This window comes from Myzus persicae, unplaced genomic scaffold (genome assembly GCF_001856785.1).
Source record: "Myzus persicae strain clone G006 unplaced genomic scaffold, MPER_G0061.0, whole genome shotgun sequence".
NCBI classification, from domain to species: domain Eukaryota; kingdom Metazoa; phylum Arthropoda; class Insecta; order Hemiptera; family Aphididae; genus Myzus; species Myzus persicae.
Window position 1 is genome coordinate 4,737 of NW_019103981.1, and position 24,959 is coordinate 29,695.

Consider the following 24,959-nt stretch of genomic DNA (forward strand, 5'->3'; position numbering starts at 1 on the left):
CATCAGTGTGAGTACTGAGTAAGGTCACACTATATTTATAATAATAAAACATACAATATTAAAATCATTTTTACTCAACGAGCGGAGTGAGATGAAACCCCTAAAATGAATGCGGCTGACGACACTAAAGTCTTTACGGTTTATGAATTTCATGCATTGCGAGCTCGGGAATAAAATATGCATTTATGTCACTTGTTCGTAGCTATACATAATATTTATGTATGGACATTTTAACATCATTGAAAGTGACATAAAAATATAAACATACCAATTTATATTTGATGAGTGACACAATAAAAAAATTAACTATAGCTATTAACTCCTTAACAAATCCAAGTAATTCATAGAAACTACGTAAAAATACAGCACATTGAGGGTCAAATTAAGCCCCAGACTAACTCATTGAAAATGTGGGCATGAATCTATAGGAAACATGATATATACCAAAATTAAGCCATAATATTATTTAAATTATTTTTATAATTATTATAATAAGTAATACTAGTATTGTACATTATAATTAAAAATTCACTACCCTTTAATATATTTGGTTACTAATTTTTACATTTAATAAATATGTATACTTCATATTATGTTACATGCATAAACAATATAAAAAGGAAAATAATTATACATTAATAGATATATATTTTTGTTTTGTTTTTTTGCTACTTTGATCTTACTTTAATACAATATATTCCTAATTACTTAAAAATTTGTTTCATCTCTTTCCTTACAAAATTACACAACATAAAAAATATATAGGACTTAATTTTTCAACAAAATCTATTCAATAAAAGTTGGATGTTTATAAATCCGGTAAATCCCCGCTATCTGTTGAAGTGTTAGGTTGTTTATGAACCATGCACGAACGGGCAACAGACTCAAAAAGCCTATGAATTAAAATTTAAATAAATTAATGAATTTAGTTAAACAATAGTTTTAATATAAATATTTGAAGTTCAAGCAGTATAATATAACTGCAGTGGCTAATAATGTAGAAAAATTAATTTTTTTTTAACAATATTAGAGGTGTCAAAAAAATATATACGAAATCCAGTGAAAATATGTAATATTACATAATTATAACAAAGAATTGCTTACTTCTCAATTTCTGGAGCACAATGTACAAATTCATGGTTCCAAAACTTGTAGGCTGGATTTTTTATCAGCTCAATAAATGTGATCAATAAGCCCCAAGGATGAGGTCTGTTGACGATCAATCTCTCCAATAGAACTCTGTAATAAAATTAAGCACAGTGGAAGGTTAGGTCTATGGCTGCTCTTAGTGGTTATTATTTAAGGGGCAACATTTAGGTTATTTAATATCTTGTTGTTGCTGCCCATGATCGTTATATTAGTCGTAAATGATAATTAGTGTGAGTGTGGATTAATTATCACCCTGATATGAGTGGAGAAGACAATTACATTCTATAGCACAGGTAAGTGCATGCACATGACAATGTATACACACCCGAAAATATTTTTGTACTTGCGTGAATATACGACAATGGATAACACCAATAAGCAGGCAAAAAATTAGCATACTTCTAAGAGTTCAATAGTCCATATAGAAAAAAATATTTGAATTTGTTAGCTTCTATTCTGTTTAGTAGGGGATAGATTTTTGATAAGTTTATGCACTACGATTCCAAACAAATTTACTTAATTTCTCAAAATGAATCAAGGTACGTTCAATGAGACAAAAACATTAAAATTATTTTCCTACAAATCATAGAAAAGAAGCTAACGAATTCAAAATGGTATTCAAAATGAAATTCGGATCAATAGAAGTATGTTTATTTTTTGCCACACTATAGGTCTCAAATGAATGAAAAATCCTATAGCTTCTCACAGACGCCTTAAACCACTTAGTCAAACAAAATTCTTAGATTATATTTACAATAGGTACTAACCTTGTTATTTGTTCTTGAATAGCTTCACTATTAGCCTCAGCAAATAAATACAAAAGAGTACAGCTAAAGTAATGTGTGTGGCTATTGGGGAAACGTAATTGGTTTGCAATGGCATTTAAAAATAAATAGCGACCTAAAATAATATTAAAATAAATTTCTTGAAAATGTTATATATTATAAAAATATATATTAATAAAACTAAAATTTAAAGATGTTGTACCTTCTGTGTCAAGGTCTACGGATAAATTTTGGAAAATATCCATGTGCGCAGAATGAGCAATAGTAGAAGTATTCGGCACTAAGCCCTTGCTGCGAATGTGCTGTATGGCTTGAGTACCAACATACAGAACAATGGCATTTAAAAGTGAAAGGTTATATCGCATTCCCGGTTCACAACAACTTTGTTGCATAGTAGTACGGATCTCTGACAAGAATGTAACTGGAGCTCGAGTTTTCAAATACAAATCTAAATCCTAAACAAAAAGAATGAATATTATTTTATTAACTTTGTCATTAAACATTTATTATTAAATTACTTTTTTAAAACTAGCTGGTTGGATGTAGCACTGGAAGTCTGGGCTGATTTTTGGAGCCAAAGATATTTCTTGAAGCACATCAACTTTCAAGTTCGGAGTAAATGGATCTGGTAAACGCATATTACGTGGGAATGCAGATAGTATCAAATTCCTCATCTAAAATCAAATGGATTTAATAACAATATTGTATTTACTTCTTATTTATTAACACAAACAAACCTGAATACAATTTGGAGGTATCACATCACAAAAACCATAATGGAACTCACACAAGAATTCAGGAAAATCATGAAGCAAAATGAGAAGCACTCTCAATGTTCCTTTATATAACAAATGAACAGGCTTGGCAAGTTCAGCATTTCTTAAGAATGGTGCCAGATATTTGAACAGGTCAATGAGTAATTGAGCATAGTAATTCCAACCCTGAACATCAGTCACCGGAGTTTGATCGTAAGCACGCTGTCGCTAAATATATGTTATTAATTGCATATAGAAAAAAGACTAATGAAAGGCTTTCAAAATGCATTGTATAAATTACTAATTGCATAACCTTATTTTAGCCTTTCATTAATTAGCATACACATTATTAAAGCTTACCTTTTGCTGCGGAGTTAATCCCAAAAGACGACCAATGAATATCCTATGAGATATGAGTTCCAGCCAAGCATAAGCAAAGCCTGGAACTTTTCTCGGTCGAAGTAGGTGAAACGTATGGCAAAAAGCAGCGAGTATCTAACAAGTATTAGATTAAAAATTAAAATTAAAAATAATAAGGGTTTATCATATAATATATATTAATACTATTCATGATTATTCATAGCTAAATCTGATTTAAATTCTTACGGGAACATTGATTGATTCTAGTACTGGATCAGGTGCATTCAAATCAAGGAAAAGAGTAATTAAAATTCTATGGTACGGTAGTTGATGAAAGTCGGTGGCTTGAACATCGTGATCTTGAAGCAAGACACCAACAACAATTCCAAGAACCTAAAATAAGTTTACACTTGATTATAAAAAATACCTATACCTTAGAAGCCAAAATAAGTTAATTACTTTATTCAAAAGATTTGTTTTGGTAGTTATGGCGGTTGCATCACCAGAATGTTTTACTAGTAATACAATGAGTTTAACATAGGCATCAATTGTATGGAAAAGTTTAGCACGTATAGTGGAGGGAGACTGTGTTTGATCAGGTATCTGTCTATAGCATAATTCAACCATCATTTGTGTACTGAGTCGGAAAAATCGAGTAATAATATCATCAGATTTTAAAATTCCTTGGACATTCATCTATATTTGCAAAATTTTTTTTTAAATGGTTAAACAAATGTATTCGTACAGCAAGTATATAACAACTAACTTGATGAATGTATACACTAAAAGTTTTTCCTGGATCCCTATTAGGTGCAGCACTATAAATGGTCAACCATTCATTAAGCAAATACTCAGTCTTTTCCAACAGTCCAGGAGGATCATCAAAATCTCTGCCCTGAAAATTTAGCAATATTAATAAGATTTACTCTTTACAGTTTAATAATACTTAATAGTCGATAAGCAGTACCTGTAGCATCCCATGTTGAATATGTGCTGAGGAACTACTACTGCCACTCGCTATTCTTTCTGAAGCATTATTTTCTGCTTGTGGGGGTCTAATTACTTCCATAAGCGCTGCCAACCTAACAAACCAATTGTCAGTTAAATATTATTATGGATTTTGTATTCCAAACAATAAAATATCATGATAAAAAAACTACAAATTATTTACCCATCAGGAACAGGGCGACCGCTAAGCACAATGCTATTCAATGCATCAATAGTTGCTTGAAGATGGTGTTCAGTTATTGGTGAATTAGAACGATTATCTATCAAATAGTTTTGTAAAAATTGTTTAATGTATGCCATGGATACATAATTAGCACCATTATCCATAGACATAGCTAAGTGCATGTCGTACATGCTAATATTCACCATTCCGGCACGTATTAAAACATCAATTGCATCAATGTTAAAACGTAACTCATCTCTAGATTCTATGAGAGCTCTAAGAATAATCAAACACAAATATTACTTTTATGTAAAACAAATTGATTTGAAATAATATACTTGGTTAGAGTTTTATTTGTCCATTGTAAATTGTAAGCACGAGGATCTTGGAAAGCTCTAAATATATTGAGATGTATATCACGGTATCTGATGCTCATATCTAAATCATGGTTGGCTGGTGAACTAAGACCATCTAAATAACTTTCAACAGTCTAAAAAAAAATATAAAAATAGTCAAATAAAAATCAAGTTAATTTTCTTAAATGTAACATTTTAATAAAGTGGATAATTTACTTTATTAACAACATTTGCTGCAGTAACAATATCACGTGATCTTCTTAATGTGGCCATTGCCTCCATAACACCATGTAAATTTGATGGTTGAGTTGTATTAGAAAGAATTCGTTGGTTGGCCATATATAGCTGTAAAAGTGACTCAATTTCACTGATGAGTTTTTCGTAGACTACTGTCATCTCATCAGGTGGAAAGCTCTAAACAATCATCACAAACATTTAAGCATAATAGAGTAAAATAAAATTAAACATAATTACAGATTTAGGAATGAATAATGAAACAGCTTCTCGATCTAATGGTTGAAAACCAGGTATGTTTCTAGCAAATTCTTCATAAACTCCAATCATCTGAGGTGGTGGTAAACCAACTTTATTACGAAGAGTTTCAGGCAAATATTCTACTTGGCCACCTAGTACTAGGGGATCACAATAACGACGACCTTCCATTCTTGATACACTGCGTCTCTCATATTCCTAAATATTAAAATTAATTAACTAAAATATTACATATGAATTTACAACCATATGAATTAGGTACACTTTATTTACTTATTTACTGAGACCATTAATAATATATTTTAAATGAATAATAAATAATACTCACAATCTTTAAGTATTTGTCAATTTCTATTACAGCTTTCTCAGTGGCAGTTTTTTGCACAAATGCACATGCTAATTCTAAATTATCATTTGCACACATGGTACAAGCTTGATCAATCATTTCCTTTTGAGATTGCGATGGAGACTATTGGAAAATTATAATATGAAAACTTCTCAATCATGGCAAAATTACAATGTTAATACATACAATCAAAACACTCATGAAATGTTGTTTCAAGTTAGTTGTCAATGTTTGAATGACTTGTTCTCGACAGGTAATCATTGCTAAACCAGAAGTTAAGTTTCTAACCATACAATGAGCAGCTTTTCGTAAATGAGTGTCATCTGGGTCCATACCAAAATCCTACATTTTTTGAAGTTATAAATAAAATTAATTACTCATGCTTAATATTTACAATAAATAATAAACTTACTTTTTTAACAATATGTTCCGTGGTTATCACTGCAATTTTTACCGACCTCTCAACAACAGGATTTATCCATTCTTGGATTGACCGTTCTATGGCATTACGTACATAAGTCTTTAGTGTTGGTTGGCTGTGAAACAGCGGGATCTAAAATATTTTTAAAAACAATCAAGATTATACATAGTTGTTTAATATATAAATCAATTATCAGTTATTTTTCATCAATATTATTTAGATAATAATTTACTTGTGAATTAATGACAATCATAGACATTATCTGTGATGAATTAGAAGTGTTGAATGTGACATAGTTAAACTTAGGCTCGACCAAAGGTAGTGGTGGAGACATGCCTGGTGTACCACTGATGCCCATGCTACCACTAGATGTCAATGTTGTAACTCCGCCAGCAGCCACTACATGGCCAACAAGTTCATCATTGAATCGAGTATTAGAACTCATTGATGGAACTGTTGAAATATTATTTTGTTGTTGCTGGGCTTGGGAAGAAACAACAATTGCTAAAAAAAAGATAATGCATAAACGGTTATACATTTTAAATATAAATGATACATTAATTATTTTTTGTAAATATTCACATGCAATTACAAAAACAGAACCAAGTTTAAGACAAAGATAATATTTATGCACTAAAAATAAGTAAGAAAAAACATACTTAAAGTAGTCCCCGAAATCTATAAATTTAAGAGTCAACAAGAGTACCATTAAATACAACCAATAATTAATATTATATGCAACTATAGGCATTACTAAAGATATAATATTGGTTACTATAAAAATATTATTGTTATGCATTTATCAAAACTGTACCACCCACATATTTAGTAGCTTCTAATGTGTTAAAGAAAATATACTGGGAACCACTGCTTTAATGTTTAAATAATTGAAAACTATAAAGAAATTTGGTGTTTGACTATTTATCATGATTAGTATAATAACAACTTGATTTAAATATGAACTATATACTCTGGCTTTCAAAAGAACATATTTCGCGTATACTGACGGGAGAGACTGGTCTGAAGCACCATTTACCTGCCACAAAATTGTGAGTGGAAAATTGGGCAGAATTAGACGTGTTTGAGTTGGAACAACATGTTCTTTAGTATAGCATGTAAATTATTAAGTAAAATATAAATAATTTTTTTATCATAATTTTCAAGCAAATTTAAAACTGCATTATCATGTATAGATATTAAATGGTGATAACTCATGGTTAATTTCTTAAAAGACATGCTGCTTAAGAATCTAAATCAATTAACAGTACTAAAATTTGAATTGACATTTTATAGTTTTTATTAATCTAATTAAATTGGTCACTAGCACTATATTTTGAGTCTACCTAAAACTATCCACGATTAAATAAAATGTAAAAATATATTAGATAACAAAGCATATTTTATCAAATATAATTATAACAATTAATCGGTCTTTTATACTGCATCGTGTGATTCCAGATGATAAATATTTTGATTTAACGTGGTAGGTAATGAATTTATCAATTTTTTACCAACATACATATTGAGTAGATATTTACAAAGATTGAATATTAATTAATTGAGGATCATGAATTTTGAATATGAAACATTTATTAAGTTATTGAACATTCATTAACACCTATAATGTATTTTATATTAAGATAAGGCTTAGTTCTAGCATTTTAAAAATGTAATTTGTTACATCATTATAAAATATTTAATAAAAAAATGATGATAGATTAATAATTTACAAGCCTGTACGCAATTAAAAGGTGAATCCAGATACCTCTTAAACTAATAAAATAACAATAAACGTAAACTATTATTATAAAATGTGAGTTGTAAGGAAATTCATTTTTAATTTAAAAAACCTAGAATCAAATTTGAATTTACAACTATATTGCTTTATATACTTAAAAAAATAAGCAGTTTTCTGTCTATAGTTGAGATAAAAATGTTAATTTAAATATATGAGCAATAAATATTCGATAAATATTGGGATATAATTATTATATAATAACCTATAACTTTATAAACTATTCCATGTAATTATTTAATATTCCATCCTTGGAATTAATGTAGTTGCTATTAATAATTTTTAAATAAAAATATCCAACTAGATGAAACAAGCATTATTCAAGTAAAGCCAATATTTATTCATTTAAAATATGTATTACTTTGATTAATAGGCGTTTGATTTTGCGGTGTAGAATCAGAAACTTTTGGAGGCTCTGGAGCACTTTGTGGTCTAGGTTTAGATTTTTCGGTATTAGACAGTTGCGGTTCTAATTTTTTTGCTACTTCTGGATCTTTAAGAACATATCCAGCAGTCAAATCCTAAAATTTAAAATACATTATTAGTTATATTAATCAATATTAACTGCATAGTATTCTTACAATAAAGTCTATAAGCTAAATAAACAACAATTAAAATACAAATCAGTTGCCTACACATTAAGTCGGCAAACAGTCAAAAATAGATAAAATTATAATACATAATAAAACCCGTTGTAGCAAAGAGATCTTTTAAAGATAATAATAGGCTTAAATTATTAATTTGAACAATTTTTGGATAGTACAAACCTAAATTTTGAAATAAAGAGAAATAAACAATTAGCTGACATTTTATAAATATTACTAAAAACCAGGAACTAATACTGCGCTGAATAGTATGTTTTGAACAGGGCATGAAACAGTCACTAATAGTCACCAATTACTAGTCCTATATTTAATATTTCAAGTTAAGGGGGTTTCATAACTTACTGTACCTTATAGAATTGAATATATTTAATTTTACGGTAACATGTGACCAATATTTTGTTACCTTTGCAGTAAATATACATAACAGAATATTACAGCGTGTTGTGAACCCCCTTTAACTGATCTTGTACTAAACAGTTCTTAACTGGTTAAAACATATTAACTGAAAAATAGTCATGGTAATTGATAACCGGAAATAAATATCTGTTTGAAACAATGGTAACCGATTTTTGGTTCTCGAAATTCCGGAAAATTACCAGTTTTTGGTTAGAACTGATAAGCAGATTCAAGCCTAGGTTTGAGTGAGTGAAATTTGTTATTGGGTAGAGTAATGGTTATATTTAATTTGCTTTTACAATTATGTAATTTATTTTAAATTACAATTGTAGAGCATAAAATTAAAAAGGGAAAATGCAAAAATACAATGAAATCCACTAGAGATAAGTGGACATTTGATGTTTATCTTACACAACTGTGAAGATTGCCAATATGCTATAATCAATATTATTACCACAATTGAGATCATACATTTTTATACTTTTGAACATAACTTAAACTTTTGTGTTGGCAGTATTTTTAAAATTTAAATATGGAACAAAAGGCAAAAGGCAAAAATAATAATTGAGAATCGTAGGTATAAGAAATAATAATTAAATACAATTATTTTAAAAGAACATTGGTTTTGAATTTGTACTTTTGGATGTTAAGTCAGGACTCCGAAAATGTACTTGTAGTTTTTTTATCAATACTACTATATGTATATTAAATTTCAGGGTAGAAAATAATAATTATATATGAAATGGTAATAATATACAATAATTATTTTTTGAATTACAAAACATACAATTCATTCAATTATTTTATCTTATGTCAACTATTTTTAACCAGACCAGCCTTGCCCACAAAATGTAACAACTAGATCAAATTTGTTATCAGAAATTGATGTCTTCTTGAATTGCAGTAAATGTAAACAAACATTTACAATATACTTGGTAGACTTTACAAGTTATTCAAAGCAGGGACTGGAACCTTTATGATTTTATCGGTGGTTTCAGTTAATACCGGTTTGAATCCTTATTATTTGAATTTTGCTTTTTATTTTATTTTTATCAATTAAGTACTGTATAAAAAAATAAATATATTAAGAACTTCTATTTAATGATAGGTACCTATTTATACCCTTGGTATCCTAGGTACAAAATGCCTAGACAGCAGTCAGTCGTAGTGTCGAACAGAGCAAAACAGAGTAAAAAATATGCGTAGCTATTTATAGCGGTATTAATTATTATTAACAACGCCGCCGTGCGACGCCAATGTCAATAATGCAGCTGTGTTGTTATCATATTATGTTCGTTGTTACTATAATAATTGTTGGTAAAAATAGTATCAATTTGTTTTAATAATGGATAGAGGGAGTATCTTGCTCAGATGTATAGTAACAATATGTGTACATATATGCTATAAAATATCTATTTGATTTTTGAACCGAAAATAACCAAAAAACCTCTACATCAAAATATATGTTTTAGTTAATAAAAAATGTATTAAAGGATTCCGGTCCGGTTTCGGTCAATTATGGTACGGTTCCATTCCCTGATTCGGAGGCATGTGTCAGTCAAATTTGAAAAAAAAACTATATTGACAAAAGATATTTAACTTAGGGTGTATTTAAAGCTTAAAAATTTAATTTTCTATGAAGAGGAGATTAACATCTATAGCATTGAAATGGTTAATTATTACGAGTATAAAGTTAACTTTGCATAAATTTCACTTTATAAACTATTTAAAAAGATTCACCTTAAGCTCTATGTTTAAAGCTTTACACAACACTTCAACTTCAAATTTCAAAGTTAATTTCAAATCTGGTTCTTCGTGAAGTTCGGCTAAACAGTTCATTACAGACATTGTCCATGGATTCCTTGGTCTAAATACCTATAAATAGCAAAATATATAAAAAACAATAATAAAATATTAGGTTCTTGGAAAAAACTTCTATGAGAACATACTTTGCTTTTAGCACACGATTCTAGTATCTTGGCAATAAATGGTACTGTAAATAGTAGTTCTTGATGTCCTTTATTGTATGCTTCTACCAATAACATTTTTAGATCAATATCGTCCAACAGTATAGGTTTATTTTTGGCCAATGTAATCATTCCCAACCAATGACCTAAATTCTTCAACAGGGATCTATCAGAAAAATTGGCCATTCCTTTGTCACTTTTTAACAAAACCTAAAAATATTAAATATACATTAAACAACTTAAAAGATCTCATTAAATACTATTATACTAACTCTAATATTTCTGAAGGTTTCCAAAATTATTAAAGAATTTAAGGCTTCATTATTCAAGCAATCCAAAAAGTTGGAATACAGTGTATGGAAATTCAATTCAATACTGACACGTTTCATGACTAAATATTGTGATAGCCATGGTAAACACTCATGGGTGATAATTTCTCGTATTTCATCACACTGCAAATCAAAAATATTAAAAATTCATTAAGGTAATGCTGCAACAGATACAATACAAAAATTAAAGTTTTTTACCTTAGTTTGCAGATTAACTTGACTTAGGTTGTTAAAGATAAAAGCAATTTTATCTTGAACATTTTCTGCTGGTGCAATCATTTTATCCTCTGTTTCTGTTGCTACCAACAAAGTATCAATATTTGTTGTGTTTGCAATTGATGGCTACATTGCATAAAAATTAAAAATAATAATTATGAAAACTTAATTATTAACAAGTATTTACTAACCCTGGATGGCAATACAGCATTGGTAGTAGTAAGTTTAGAAGATGAAGATGATACCGTGGTAGTAGTTGTAGTAGTAGTTATACTTTGAGCCTTGAAAGCATTATGAGGGTTTGGCATGAATGATCCTTGTGATATATTATTACTACTGCTTGCTCCAGTTAAATCTGCCACTCTAGATGGGGGTTCTTGTGAATTTTTACCATACTCAACATACTGTAATAGTAATAAAATTTAAATTAACAAGTTAAGACATTTCTGAAGAATTTTACAAAACATAAGGAATAAATTATACAAATCGACAATTATTGAAATGATTAATTTAAAAAATGGGTTGTCATAATAAAATGTCTTAACTTGGAGTATTTTTAAAAATGTCTACAAATTGAATTCAAATAAAAACCTTTAAAAAAAGAACATACCTCAATAAGATGCTGTGGGAACTGTTGGAAATGAGGAATTGCAGAAATGTGAGAGCAATATTGGTGGTAATCCTTCAAACGATGTTTAAAACGATCCAATGCAGTTATACCAAAATTGTACATTTTTGAATTTGGATTTTTCTTTAGTGCATCCAAAATAAAACGTAGGGCAAGACCTAAAGCTTTATAATTTCTAAAATAAAAATAAAAATAGTTAAGACATTTATAAGCTGCTCAAGGAAATGTTACTTACGAAACAAGGCCATGCTCTATAATTCCTCCAAAAAGATGAGCTGTTGTTATTAGCTCTTTTTCTGGATATGCTGGAAAAAATCTATACTCTTCAAACAAGTTTCTTAACATACAACAGAATACTTCCTATAAAATTAAAAATTATTTTGAATTATTTTTCTATTTACCAAGACATACACTATTGACTACTAAATTGTATTTATATAAGCATTGTTATTAGCAACTGTTATTAAAACTAAGTATTAGCATTGTTTAAATAATGCGAACATAAAATATCACTGGTATGAGGTTATAATTTATTTTTTAAACCTGTAATAATATAGAAAATATTTACTTCATAAATAAGATAATATTTATTTGGATGAATATTAAAATTTTCAAATTATTTACTAAATGTAGGGCTTTGCTAACCAAGTTATTATAATAGTATTTAATTATTATTAATTCAAAGTTGTAGTTATTTTTTATATGTTTAACATCAAATGTTTTAACTGTATAAAAGTGCTTTATATAAAAGTTGTTGGGCTGTTTTAGATTTGCTCATAAGTTATTTGGTATATTGGTAATTGCCAGACTAATCACGATAACTGATTCACCCTATTAACTATTTTAAATCAAAAATTATTTCGAATGATTAACATTTATTTCACACAAATAAACCCAATAAAAGTTAAGTTGTTGTGTAAATACTAAACACTATGCAAGGTCAACAATGTGCATTCATTTATTCATCCAAATGTGTTAACCATGATAACATACAATTTTTACTACACATAATTACTTATATAAAAGCAATTACCCTTTCACGTTTAACTGGAGATTCTTGAAATCTTTTTAACATTTCTAGTACTTCATCGATTGATAGAGAGTGTAGAGGTGCCAAATTATAAATACGTTGAAAATAACTATTCGCTTCATCTTCAATATCTTTAGGTACAGAGACTGGCATGTTACCATCAACAAATAAACTGTTGTCAACTAAAAATAATACAATCAGTTTTGTAATTCATTTTTTTTAAAAATTAAATTCTTACTTGGATGATTAGATTTTCCAATTGCTGATGGTGTGATCTGATGAGGTGGTAAACGGCCTAGCATATTGGATGGTCCAGATATTTGACTGGAAACAGCAGGACCTGGAGCATTTGAAGATGAATGTACAGATGTATTACCAATATTATTGCGAGATGGTGATCCAGGTGTTTGAACTAACTGCCCTAATGAGCCTAAGTAATACGCAAAATCGTTAAGTTTATTCAATTTTAATTTAAACAAATTAACTAATGAAAAATTAATACAAACCAGGTAAACTGAATGTAGAACCAGATTGTGCTGAAGAATTTAATCCAAGACTAGCAAGACTAGTGGCCAGTCCAGTAAGTTGGTCAACTAATACTTGTGATGCTGGACCTTCATTTGGTCGATGATGTTGTGAAGCACGGAGGATAGATGGTGGTGGAGCTGTTGAATTAATACGTGCTGATGCTACCTTAGACATATACATATTGGTACAATTGGTTACCATTTGCAAAATGGAATCTGAAAGTTCTTGTGAAATTGTTCTGGAAACAAATTTTACGATATAAATTATAATTAACTATTTAACAGTAATAAGATTTTCAAAACTTTTAATTTTTTTGATTTTATAGATCTAAAGCCTGGCAATTATGGCCATTACCTGTTTGTAGGAGAAAAAGGTTGATTTGAAACACGTGTAACCTAACCTAACATGTGTGGCAAGAATGTGTTGCTAAAAACCCGGGTGGTCACCCATCCGAGTGCTAGCAACGACAGCCAGTACGTAAGCTCAGAGTTTCCACAGAAAGAGTGTACAATTGAGCCTCACCAAGCCACAACTTTAAATTTATATTCAATGTTTATCTAATTTTAGATAAAATAAGTTATTTTTAAAATTTTTTTTTTAGTACATATAAATATACTTTTAAACTAAAACTTAAGTTAAACATTTTATATCGATAACACAAGATATAAAATATTAAATAACAATAATTAATCTAATTCAATAATGTTTAATATACCCAGTAACGTTGCGTAGACAATTTAAGATTGTTAGAACAGTCTCAGATGACAATGGAGTATATTTAGACAAATGTTCATCTTTAGTTGAAGATCCGGCTAATTGAGGGCAACGTTTCTAATAACATTACATCAATTAAAAATAAATTTAAATATTTAAAATTTATAATTCTTTGATGAATATGTTTAAACAATAATGCTGTACCTGTAAAAATTTAACACAAGCGGAAACAAAGTTTTCACCATGCTCACGAATTTTGTCTGATAACCATTTATCAAGTTTAAAATATTCTCGTCTTGAAGCTAAACAAGCTAAATCAATGACAAATACAAACTGCTGAACACTTAACAATAGAGATAATGCCTGAATAAAACAAGTTAATTAAAAATCAAATGCAATTCTGTACAGCTATTAAAACAAGTATTCTTACTTTTAAATCTTGGGCTATATCTAAAATTCGGGAAAGTTTTACATGGTCGTGATCACTGCGCACATACCATTCACTCATAGCTTGCACTAAAGTATGTCTGAGTCCGACATTCTAAAAGTAAATAATAAAATAATTACATCTATAACAGATGTTAATAAAATCAAATGATACCTGATGGTTCCATGCATGGTGCAAGATCACACCAGCATTGCTGTGATTTCCAAGAAATATTGGTATGAGGCCACTTATCATTTCATGTCTAACCATACTCAATGGACCATTGGACTGAATTAGAGCAAGGGCCAATAGATCAGGACACTTTTGAGCTGGAAACTTTAAACACTCTTGCACTTGATAATAAAGACCACGTTCAGCCAAATACAACATTAAATCAACAAGCTCAATTGAACGCCTACAAAAAAAAAAAATTAACCAAATAATAATAGAAAACATTTAGCTTGAGATTTTACCAATTATTAATATCTTTATTGTCTGCTTCTGGTGTTACTTTTAGCAAATCAATTGACACAGAACGATATGGATAATCAGCAAAACAGAAGACATCAGAATTTTGCAATATAATTTGAACAAGAGACATCTAAAATTTTAACAGACATTTCAATTTGCAAATATCGTTTTTAGTTTAGAAAAGAAAAAATTACCTGTGCTTCCGAATTTGACCAATGTCGATAAATCATTTCAACAGGAAAGTTATCTGCATGGTATCCTTGGACTTTTAAGCCAAGCCGCAAAGCAGTAAAAAGAAGGACTAAACCTTGCCTATCTTTAATAATAAAATCACTATGGTCAAGTTCTTTGATGACATCTGACCAGGATAATGATGGATTCTACAATATAAACACATAAATATTAATGCAATCAAGTCACAATTACTTTAAAAGAACATAAAATATTAAGCTAATAAGTTCATACCAAGTCTTTAATTGTCTGTACAAAAACATCAACATTCCATGTTGTACAATTACTAGAGCTTTTGTCTTGATCGTGGTTTGTATTGTCACCAGGCCAGTATGTCAAATTAGATTGAGTGTCGAGCCCAGTATGTGTTCGTATCATCATTGATAACACTTTTGCAATTGATAAAGGGCCACAAATGACAGAAGAACTATTTCCACTAATAACAGATAACAAGTTCCGACGACACTCTTCTAAAGATGAACAAATAGAATAGCCCATTTCCATAACTAAGTCAGCCAATGATGGATCCATCTGCAACATAAATTAACATTTAAAGATAATGCAAATATAATGAATTTTTGATTTCAAAACAATATGAAGTTACCATTGAGTTGGAAATAGATGACATATCTTGGTTTATTTTATCCATTGGACGGTCTGGGTTGTCAGAATATATTAAAGGAGCCAATAATACAGGAGCGACTTCAAGTGGAAAATCGCGACGTAAATTGTTTAATAAAACTTCCTTTATTTCTTTGCTTATGCCTAAACTCGAAAAAAAAAACAACAAGTGAGTGGATATTGCTCTTTTATACAGTAGGTTATAAAAGGGTCACTGCAATAGATGATGTTAAATTTGAATTCAATGATATATCATTGTATATGAAAAACGATTCAGAGCAAAGACGATTTGTCGGCCTAGGATATTTTATATTATATTTATATTGTTATTATTAATACTGTAGCTGCCAGTTGGTAAATTGAATTAATGTTATAATTTAGAAGTTTCCACAAATAATATTTTTATAATACAACAAAATTACTTAAGTCATTATTTTTGGTTATTTAATATGTAATTTCGTTCAAGTTTAAACATAAAAAAACTAAAAAACAAACTGCGCTTACATATTTTTTGGTTACAGAATAACCTACTGACATGGAACTTTTTTTTAAATTTTTAACCCCTTGCTATATAAGTTGAACATTTTAAAATGTAGTCAAAATGTTAACTTTAAATGGTAATGAAATAAACTGTGACTATGTATTTTTAATAATCTCCAACTGCTATTGTAACATATTAGAAACCTTGTATTCAATTCTCAAGCTTTTTGGGCTAAAGAATAAAATTGTATTCACATTTATAGAAAAAAAAACTAGAAAAATTGGAAACTGAAAATGTCCGATAACAGCTCAAAACGAGTCAAAATATTTTGAAAATTTTATGGTGTATAGAAAATGTCAATATATAAATGTCAATTCAGTGAAAATTCCATGTATCTGTGGTTATTTGTTTTAGAGTAACACCAAAAACCAAAATTGTTAAAAACTAGTTTTGCATACATATTCCCATTTTTCCTTAATTAAACCAACTGCACCAATTAGATTTACTTTCCCACCAGAAAAGATACCGAAGTTGGAAATAAAAAACATTATTTCGACTACTTATCATGTAGGTACAGACATACATTTTTTTTTTTTTAAACATACATCATGGTAAATCAATACATTTATTGCTCTGCTCAAAATCTAAAATAATAATTAATAGTTACTGAAAAAAAAACATTTCAAACTATAATTACTTAATAAGATTAGATACAAAACTTGAGAATACTTTTAAACATACCAAATATTTGATCATCAACAGCAAATACGTGACTTAATATTAAATGTAAGACTTCAGGACTAGAATCGTGCAATCCTCCTCCAGTAACTTGTTCAGTATTAGTATCTAAGTAAAATAAATAAAAACATTTTTTTTTTAGTAATGTCAAACTAAATAAATAAATAGTACTACTTTATACCTGATTTTATATAAGATTTGATTAGCTCGGGCAATTTTTGCTTAACAAATTGCAATGCAAATGTCGAATAGTTTGCTGATTCCAAACAAACAAGTCCAAACACAACTTCTTGAACAAGACTAAGATGTAATATCCTACTCAGTTGGACAAACAGCTGTATTGACGGTTTCAGTGGCTGTATTGATGATTTAAGAGGCTATCAATTACATTTTATAAAAGTAAATTTAACAACTTAAGATATCAATAAATAATTTCATCAAATTACCTTATGTATATGAAGTGGGTTGTCAAGTGCAAAACACAAAATTGAAGTGAGTGAAGGCTTATTTAAAAGCGTTGTACACTGTTGTGCCAACAATTGAACTTGGTAGTAATCCTTGTGTGATATATTCCGCGGTCCTTCAATTTCTTTAAGATCTATGTGAGAAAGAAGACAGCGAAATAGATGTCGATCTGCTTCAAATCCTTGCAAATGGATTGCCTATGTGTATAAAAAAAACTAGATAAAAACAATCATGTATTTTGGACACAAAGTTAGTTTAGTATTAATTAAATGAAATAGATAGAAGTATTACTTATAGATTATTATAAAGGTTGTCCTAAAGGTAATAAATATTTTTTTTTATTAGAATGCAATGTTTGAAAAAAAAACCTCACATCTTGATTGTATCTACAAACACTAATTTATTTATGTACAAATGAAAAGTCTAATCATTGGGCAGTCACAGTTGTTAACATTTTATATCCAAAAGTTCCAAAATTTGATTCATTCGTTTATATAAAGCAGCAGTTCCCAACCTTTTTAGCTGCGCGGACCACCAATTTTGTAAAAAAATCTTTGAGGCCCACAAATAAATAGCTCACCTATATATGAATGCATAAATATATATATATAAGTATATATGAACGTCAGTTATTACTTGTTAGAAATAAAAAAATCAATTGTTTATCATGAAAAACAACTTAATAAACTTAATCACAAGTTAAACAATTTATTGTGATTTTGACATTACTCGTGAGAAAAACAATATCGAGATAAAAACTGGATGGTTTTAGAATTAAATCACTTTCAACATTCAGTTTATTCCTATATTTAACATTAATTATACACTAATTTGACACTACAGAGTATAGATAATATTGATAAATATTATTATAACCAGAATTAGTTTTTTTTATCAATTTCAGCTTTAAAAATTGAATTTTAATAATTTGAAAATTATATTTTATATTTTAGCAGCTACCTTGCATCATAATAATAATTATCCACTAATCTACTGCCCGATACCTATTTAGGAGAGGTCATATAAGTTTTAATTTATATGGTGTATTAATTATATTAACAAAAATGACTTACAGAAAAAATTCTCACACCTTACTTATAGGTCGAATTTCCATAATTTATTTTTATTTGAAAGATGAAAACTTTTTTTAGGTTTGGTGAAAGCCCACATTTTCATTTCACTTTAAATAGTGCTACCAAAAAACATTTGAAAAATAATAACTGTTCAAAATTGAACATTTCATTTTGTTTTAAAAATAAATAGGTAAATATGAGTGTAGAATTTTTCAATGTGAACATCATTTAGCTTACACTTAAAATGTTGAAGCTTTATTTAATTTTATTCCTATTGTAAATCAATAGCAGAGAGCTAAAAAGAATACAAAATATAAGAAAACACTTTTTCCTAAATAAATGATATCAAATATTCTAGGATCGAAGTAAGTTCAATAAAAACTATATATACTAATTTGACACTACAGAGTGTAGATAATATTGATAAATATTATTACAACCAGAAATATGGCCCAGTACCATGCTGCTCGAGGCCCACAAGTGGCCAGTGGCCCATGGATTGGGAACCGCTGATATAAAGTATTCTATGAGCATGCATTATAATGTAGGTATAGTTTTTTTTTTTTTTTTCACTATTCATAGACAAAATAAAAATCCAGGGTAGAAAGCCCAGTTTTTTTCAATAGAACCTAATATAATTTGTTTACTTCATATTGAATAATATGGTAATAGATCCATAAAAAAAGAATTAAAAGTCAGAAAATAAATAAATAAAAATAAAAAAAATAAATAAATAAAAGTCAGAATTTTTTACATTCACTGGTAAGACAGTTTCAATATCAATTTATGTATTATATACTATATATTTAGGAAAAACACATCTGTTACTTAAAATTTTAAATAATCGTACCTATTAACATCATTGTCCATTATACTTTAGTGAATCATTAAATTAGGCAATCAATTTATTATATAGCCATGCGTTATACTATTTAGGTAATAGTCAGTACCAAGATAAATCAATATTTCACCACCGATAAGTCACCTTGATGGCTATTAAATGCCAATTATAAGATAGGTTACTATTTTTAATCAAGATTCAAATATTAGATACTGCCATGGTAATATATAAAGCATAATTATATTATATAAAACAATGAATTAGTTTTTAAAAAATCTAATAACAGCTCAATAAGTGATGTACACATATTTGTCGAACTACCAATAAAATTGTGTCAACCTACCGGTTATTAATTGAAGTAATTGTCATTATAGACATAATAGATGTGAACTATTTTTCTCATCAAAAAATCACTCTTTTTATTGACCCAACACACACAGGAGCACAAAAAAAGAAGATTTGTGGATGTTTATAAAAAATTGAGCGTCTTCTTTACAAAATGTACAACATCTAAGGGAATGGTGGAGATCTAGTCGCCAAAATTCAAAAACCATTTTGGAAGAATTTCTGGTTGATATGAAAAAGACATTTGCTGTAGAGTCTAACAATTGATTTATTGACGACGACATCTGATCAGATGAATATAACATTTTTTAAATGTATTTAAAGATTAGTGAAACTAATTTTCATATTAAAAAAGGTTTGGTTGCAAAACCTCAAGAATAGCATTGGTTTTATCACTCTTACATCATATAATACAGAACTTATCTAATCAAAAGTGCAGGACAATTTTGTTTAGGAGTGAAATTTTAAAATACTACGTTTCTAGGTGTTTTTAAAATATTTTATTTTGACTGAAGTTTACATATAGTAAAACATCCGCTATACATAATATTAATATAAATAACTGAATCAGAGTCTCCACCTGCCACAGACAGTAATACCTATATTCTGGGTCAGGAGAGAACATTACTGTGGCCCAACCAAAACACGTCCAATCCCATGAATCCCCTACTCAGCGACAAGCTCGTTAATGTTTGGTACGTTCAGCAATCGTCAATGCTATATTAAATAATTAAAAAATATATAATCTATACCGCCGAAGAACAAAGTGGGGGAAATAGTAGAGCTTTCAACCGGTCACTGCCATCAGTTTGAATTCGAAAAACAGTACAGTATTTTCCTCGAGCCAAGTGTATAAATAACCTTTTCACTTACTTGAACCAATTGTCGGAGCAATAAACATATATGTGATTATGATTTTAATATTACTAGTAAAGGGAAAGCCATCATAAAATTATAACTGTTTCAATCTATCATCTAAATTAGGGGTCGCCAGCCAACCTTTTACAATTAAGCTACCTACATTAAATACACACTATTTTTGGAAACATTGAAATTTTTAATTTTTAAGATGATCCTGTGACAATACAAACTTCAGTTTTTCAAATACCAAACTCCCATCCATTTTTAATTATTAAGTAGATATTTTTTGGAGGGAATTTTGATTCATCTACATCAAAATTCAAGCTAATAATTTTTGAGTTATGTAATATGATAATATGTCTATGGTAATGGGTTAAGTAGATAGAAGGCTTAGACAAATTGAAAAAATTAGCAATTACTAATGCTTTATCAATAAAAATTATTTTTAAAAATGATCAAGATATAATAAATACAACATTTCATAAGCATGCGCAAACTTTGTTCGTAAAGTATGCGGCTGATAAAATATGCCCCCTCCTCCACCGATATAAATGCCTTTAAAATTAATGTGCATGACTTTGTATTATAAACTTGTGGTTACTACTTTATATTAGAAAAAATAGGTTTTTCATCTTTTTTTGATTAAAAGTATTTTTTTGTTTGATTTACAAACATGTTTATTTAAATGAAAATGTACATTATACATAATTGTTATAATTCAAGCCTTCTCTTCAATGGGTAGGATACGCAATTTGTTTACGAATGTGCGGTAAAGATATTTTTATCAATTTATCAGTGTCACTTAATGCCGAACCACCAGCAAAATGAAAACATATCTATCAGCTGTTTGACTGTCGCTTCTATTATATTCTATGGTGTCAACTACTTAACTATAATAAACATAGTATATTATATTAATCATCAGTATTTAGCAAGGTTAAAGATATACTTGGATATATTTAAGGTATATCTTAGATAGTGGTATTTAGACATCGTTAAGTTAAATAATAGATGTCATGATAGAAATAATCATCGTCATTTCTAGGAAAATATAAATAGTAAATACCTACCTACACCAAAAATAAAACCCGTACTTCCTTAAATTATTGAGAACCGTCCAAAATGAATTTAAAAACAAGCCCATAATCCATATATATCATATCGCATTACCATTTAATAACCCAGTCGAAATTATGAACTGAGACATTATTCATGCGTCCCTAACTCCCAAGCGTCTAGCCGCAGGGTATGCGAGGGCATATCCCATGTGAACGCATATGCTACATTCAACTTTACATTGGTATAGTTTTAATTTTTATAATACCATTTTTAAGGATTATTATCCTTAGGATAAACATTTTAACAACTCAGAAACTACTCATTAGAATTTTGAATTGGATCCATCAAAATTTTCAAAAAAATCACCCACTAAATAATTTTCAGTAAAAAAGGAAGGGTTTCATTTGAAAGTATGGCTTTTAGATCAACTTAAAACTTCTAAATATCAGAATTTGAATAAATGCACTATTCAAGGGAAAAATGGAGATGGGCATGCTTAAAAGTTTCCTGGTATAATGAGGGTTAACAAGTGGTTCTTGAAATAATTAAACTTTAATAAAATCGATCAATATTCTTCTAAAGATCGACAACCTCTGATCTAAATCTTCCCTGAATTGCCAAAATCAGTAGAGTAATTTAAGATATTTGTATTGAGTATGTGACTTCTACATATGACTCAATATTGATGATATTACAAATTAGTAAAAAACCTATAGATTAGATTATCTGATATTAACTGTCATTTAAATATAACAATTCTATTATATCTGCTTACAAAGTATCTATTAAAATAAAAGTATCTATCCTTTCCATTTTTGTTTAGCTGCATTGTTCACAATTTTTTACTGTCAAAATCAAGCAAGTACCTATTGTTTACCTATCTTCAATTGTACACAGTGTCTCTAATATATTATAGTTGTTCCTTAATTTTACATTTATATAGAATAGCTTTACCTATCACTCATTATTAGCCTAAATGACAAAATAAAATACAATACAGAAAATGAACAATCAAATTAATAACTATTTCATTATCTGTAATCACTGGCAACCCTACATAGAAACAATAAAATATTAGATTTTCGTAAACCAAAACAAAATCCATGTGTTATCCCACCCTATACATTTTGTATAGGTTTTTATTTCACCAAAATAATAATTTTTTTAAAAAAGCTCAATCATATTCTGTACAAAAACAAATCCCTTTAGTATAAATATGATCTGCAGCAAACATTTTAACTATGGATTTAATGTCTTAACTAAAAACAGTTAAATTATTTGATGATAAATTATCTAATTTGTTTAAGAAGATACCCACAAAAAAATTCTATTTAAAAAATGTCAACACATCCTACATTCTTACAAATTAATGTTAATCATATACCATGCATATTTTGGTTTAAACGCTTTCATTAAAGTATTAAATATTAGTTAATACCTATAAGAAAACATAAATTTTTATTGTATTTAGGTATGTCTATAAAAAGTGATTCAATCACAAATGTATATACCACTTTTCATTAAAAAAAATATATAAATAAATAAAAGCTATATTCACACCATATTTACTTATTTTTAATAGGTGCAATTGAATAACATGCAAATAAAATAAGCAGTCAAAACAAGGTTTGTTAGTTTTTAATTATTTTAAAAAAACGTACCCACGTTAACACAATATTCTATTTATGTCTAGCTTAATGATTTATCAAAATTGCCTTAAGTTAGAAGTTTTAAATGCTTATTAAAACAGAATATTCAAAACTACAAACCTCAATTATATCTCATTAAAATAAATAAGAAGGTACTAACAATTAGAAAACTCAATCTGTGTAGATACCTAACTTTTAATACTAGATTATAACCCTCAAATGTTCTTGATATTTCAATAAATGTATTATATTTTATCTAGTTTCCTGATTCTTCGCCCCCCTCTCATATTCAATATGTAACTAAAGAAAATCAACCAATAAAATAATCTTGAAGACAATGGATTAAACTGATATAAACTATAATTAAGTCAACTTGTCATTAGGTAGAAAATATAATAATTGGTAATCATTAAAAAAAATACTCTAATAAGGTTAACTATGATATAAATGTTGATAATTTTAGTAAAAAATATATTCAACATTAGAAAACAAACTTGACAAAGTAAAAGAACAAGGGTGAAACGTGGAGATAAAATATGATAAGATTATTTTAATTTTAATTTCATTGACTATCTACTGACTACTTATGGGGGTTTAGTCAGTAGTCACAATAAAAAATCAAGATACCCATCGAATAAAAAAAAAATTATATATAATTTATGTAGTTCTACCCAATACAGCTAGCAATGTACTAAACATAAATAAATAACTATTGGTAAACATGATATGATTGAATGTGCACTACTTACGTCCACTAATTCTTGAACGCTAGACTTGAAATTCTTTTTCGACAAATTAGCAACGATATAGCTGATTTGCGACAACGTATATGACAATGAATCCAGGTTCATAGTTCCATGAATGCCGATTCGAAAGCTTCAATAGGTTTTGAAGCTTTCTTCTTTGGGTGGAGAAGACCGTGCCGACGACGGTGAGTGTCAATGGAGTTCCTATCGTTAATTCGATAGACGTGCTGTAGAAGATGACCAGATGGAAGTTATGACGTCTGAACTCGAAGTAGACGTGTCGCGATGGCGGCTGTCAACTCGAGTCTTTGTTCAGGCACACTCAGAGGGCGTAAATGCGGGCTCGCGTGGACCAAGATGGAAACCGACGGCGGCGGTCGGGCCGGTGTCCGCTTCGGCGATAAAGGCCGAAAACGGGTAGACACCGGTCCACTCGGACGGGGACGTCCGTTGTCCCGAGACCGAATATCACATATTATCCGTGGTGAAGATGGGATAAATCACGTAAAACAAATCCCTGGGTGGCGGCGGTGTCGCAACAAACGGCCAACGGAAAAAAAACAATGAGCTCGACGGTTAAAAAAAACGTAAGAGTGTAAAATACGAAACCGACTCAATAAACGGCAGAGAAAGTGACTAATGAGAAATGGCGATGCGTATAGGTATTCGTATCCGATACAATATTGTAAAATATAAATCAAATGTTATAAAAGTAAATAATAATAGTAATAATAATAATAAATAATAACAATGACGACCAGGCGTAAAAGGAAGACGAGGAAACGACAAACCACGAACGGCTGTCGACAAAAACGAATACGAATAATGTTTTCCGTGAATACAGAAAATATTTTCCGAGCGTCCGCGACCGATTCGTCGCGAACACGCGCAGTGTAGCCGGTCACGAC

General features: G+C 29.0%; 1 protein-coding gene across 2 annotated transcripts; it reads right to left on the minus strand.

Annotated features, from left to right (window-relative positions):
• Positions 1-751: 751 nt before the first annotated feature.
• On the minus strand, positions 752-24,871 carry LOC111037187 (CCR4-NOT transcription complex subunit 1-like). 2 transcript variants are annotated; one of them, XM_022319583.1, is made up of 42 exons: positions 24,055-24,871; positions 17,459-17,674; positions 17,194-17,389; positions 17,016-17,120; positions 15,777-15,937; positions 15,407-15,703; positions 15,136-15,321; positions 14,944-15,071; positions 14,645-14,885; positions 14,474-14,584; positions 14,248-14,406; positions 14,045-14,160; positions 13,308-13,567; positions 13,040-13,231; positions 12,805-12,983; positions 12,007-12,131; positions 11,754-11,946; positions 11,335-11,547; positions 11,126-11,269; positions 10,871-11,050; positions 10,581-10,808; positions 10,372-10,506; positions 7,992-8,151; positions 6,068-6,339; positions 5,827-5,967; positions 5,601-5,756; positions 5,397-5,537; positions 5,051-5,266; positions 4,793-4,990; positions 4,559-4,710; positions 4,221-4,496; positions 4,017-4,131; positions 3,816-3,944; positions 3,509-3,745; positions 3,296-3,442; positions 3,050-3,184; positions 2,672-2,917; positions 2,453-2,608; positions 2,137-2,389; positions 1,917-2,049; positions 1,105-1,239; positions 752-893 (listed from the first exon to the last, which is right to left on the minus strand). In XM_022319583.1, exons 1-42 carry the CDS (start codon positions 24,154-24,156, stop codon positions 809-811), a joined length of 7,350 nt encoding a protein of 2,449 aa, XP_022175275.1. In that variant the 5' UTR covers positions 24,157-24,871; the 3' UTR covers positions 752-808. The 2 variants fall into 2 exon arrangements, with proteins under 2 accessions (XP_022175275.1, XP_022175276.1); XM_022319584.1 differs by having other exon boundaries at positions 2,672-2,911; positions 17,194-17,368; positions 24,055-24,156.
• Positions 24,872-24,959: the final 88 nt, after the last annotated feature.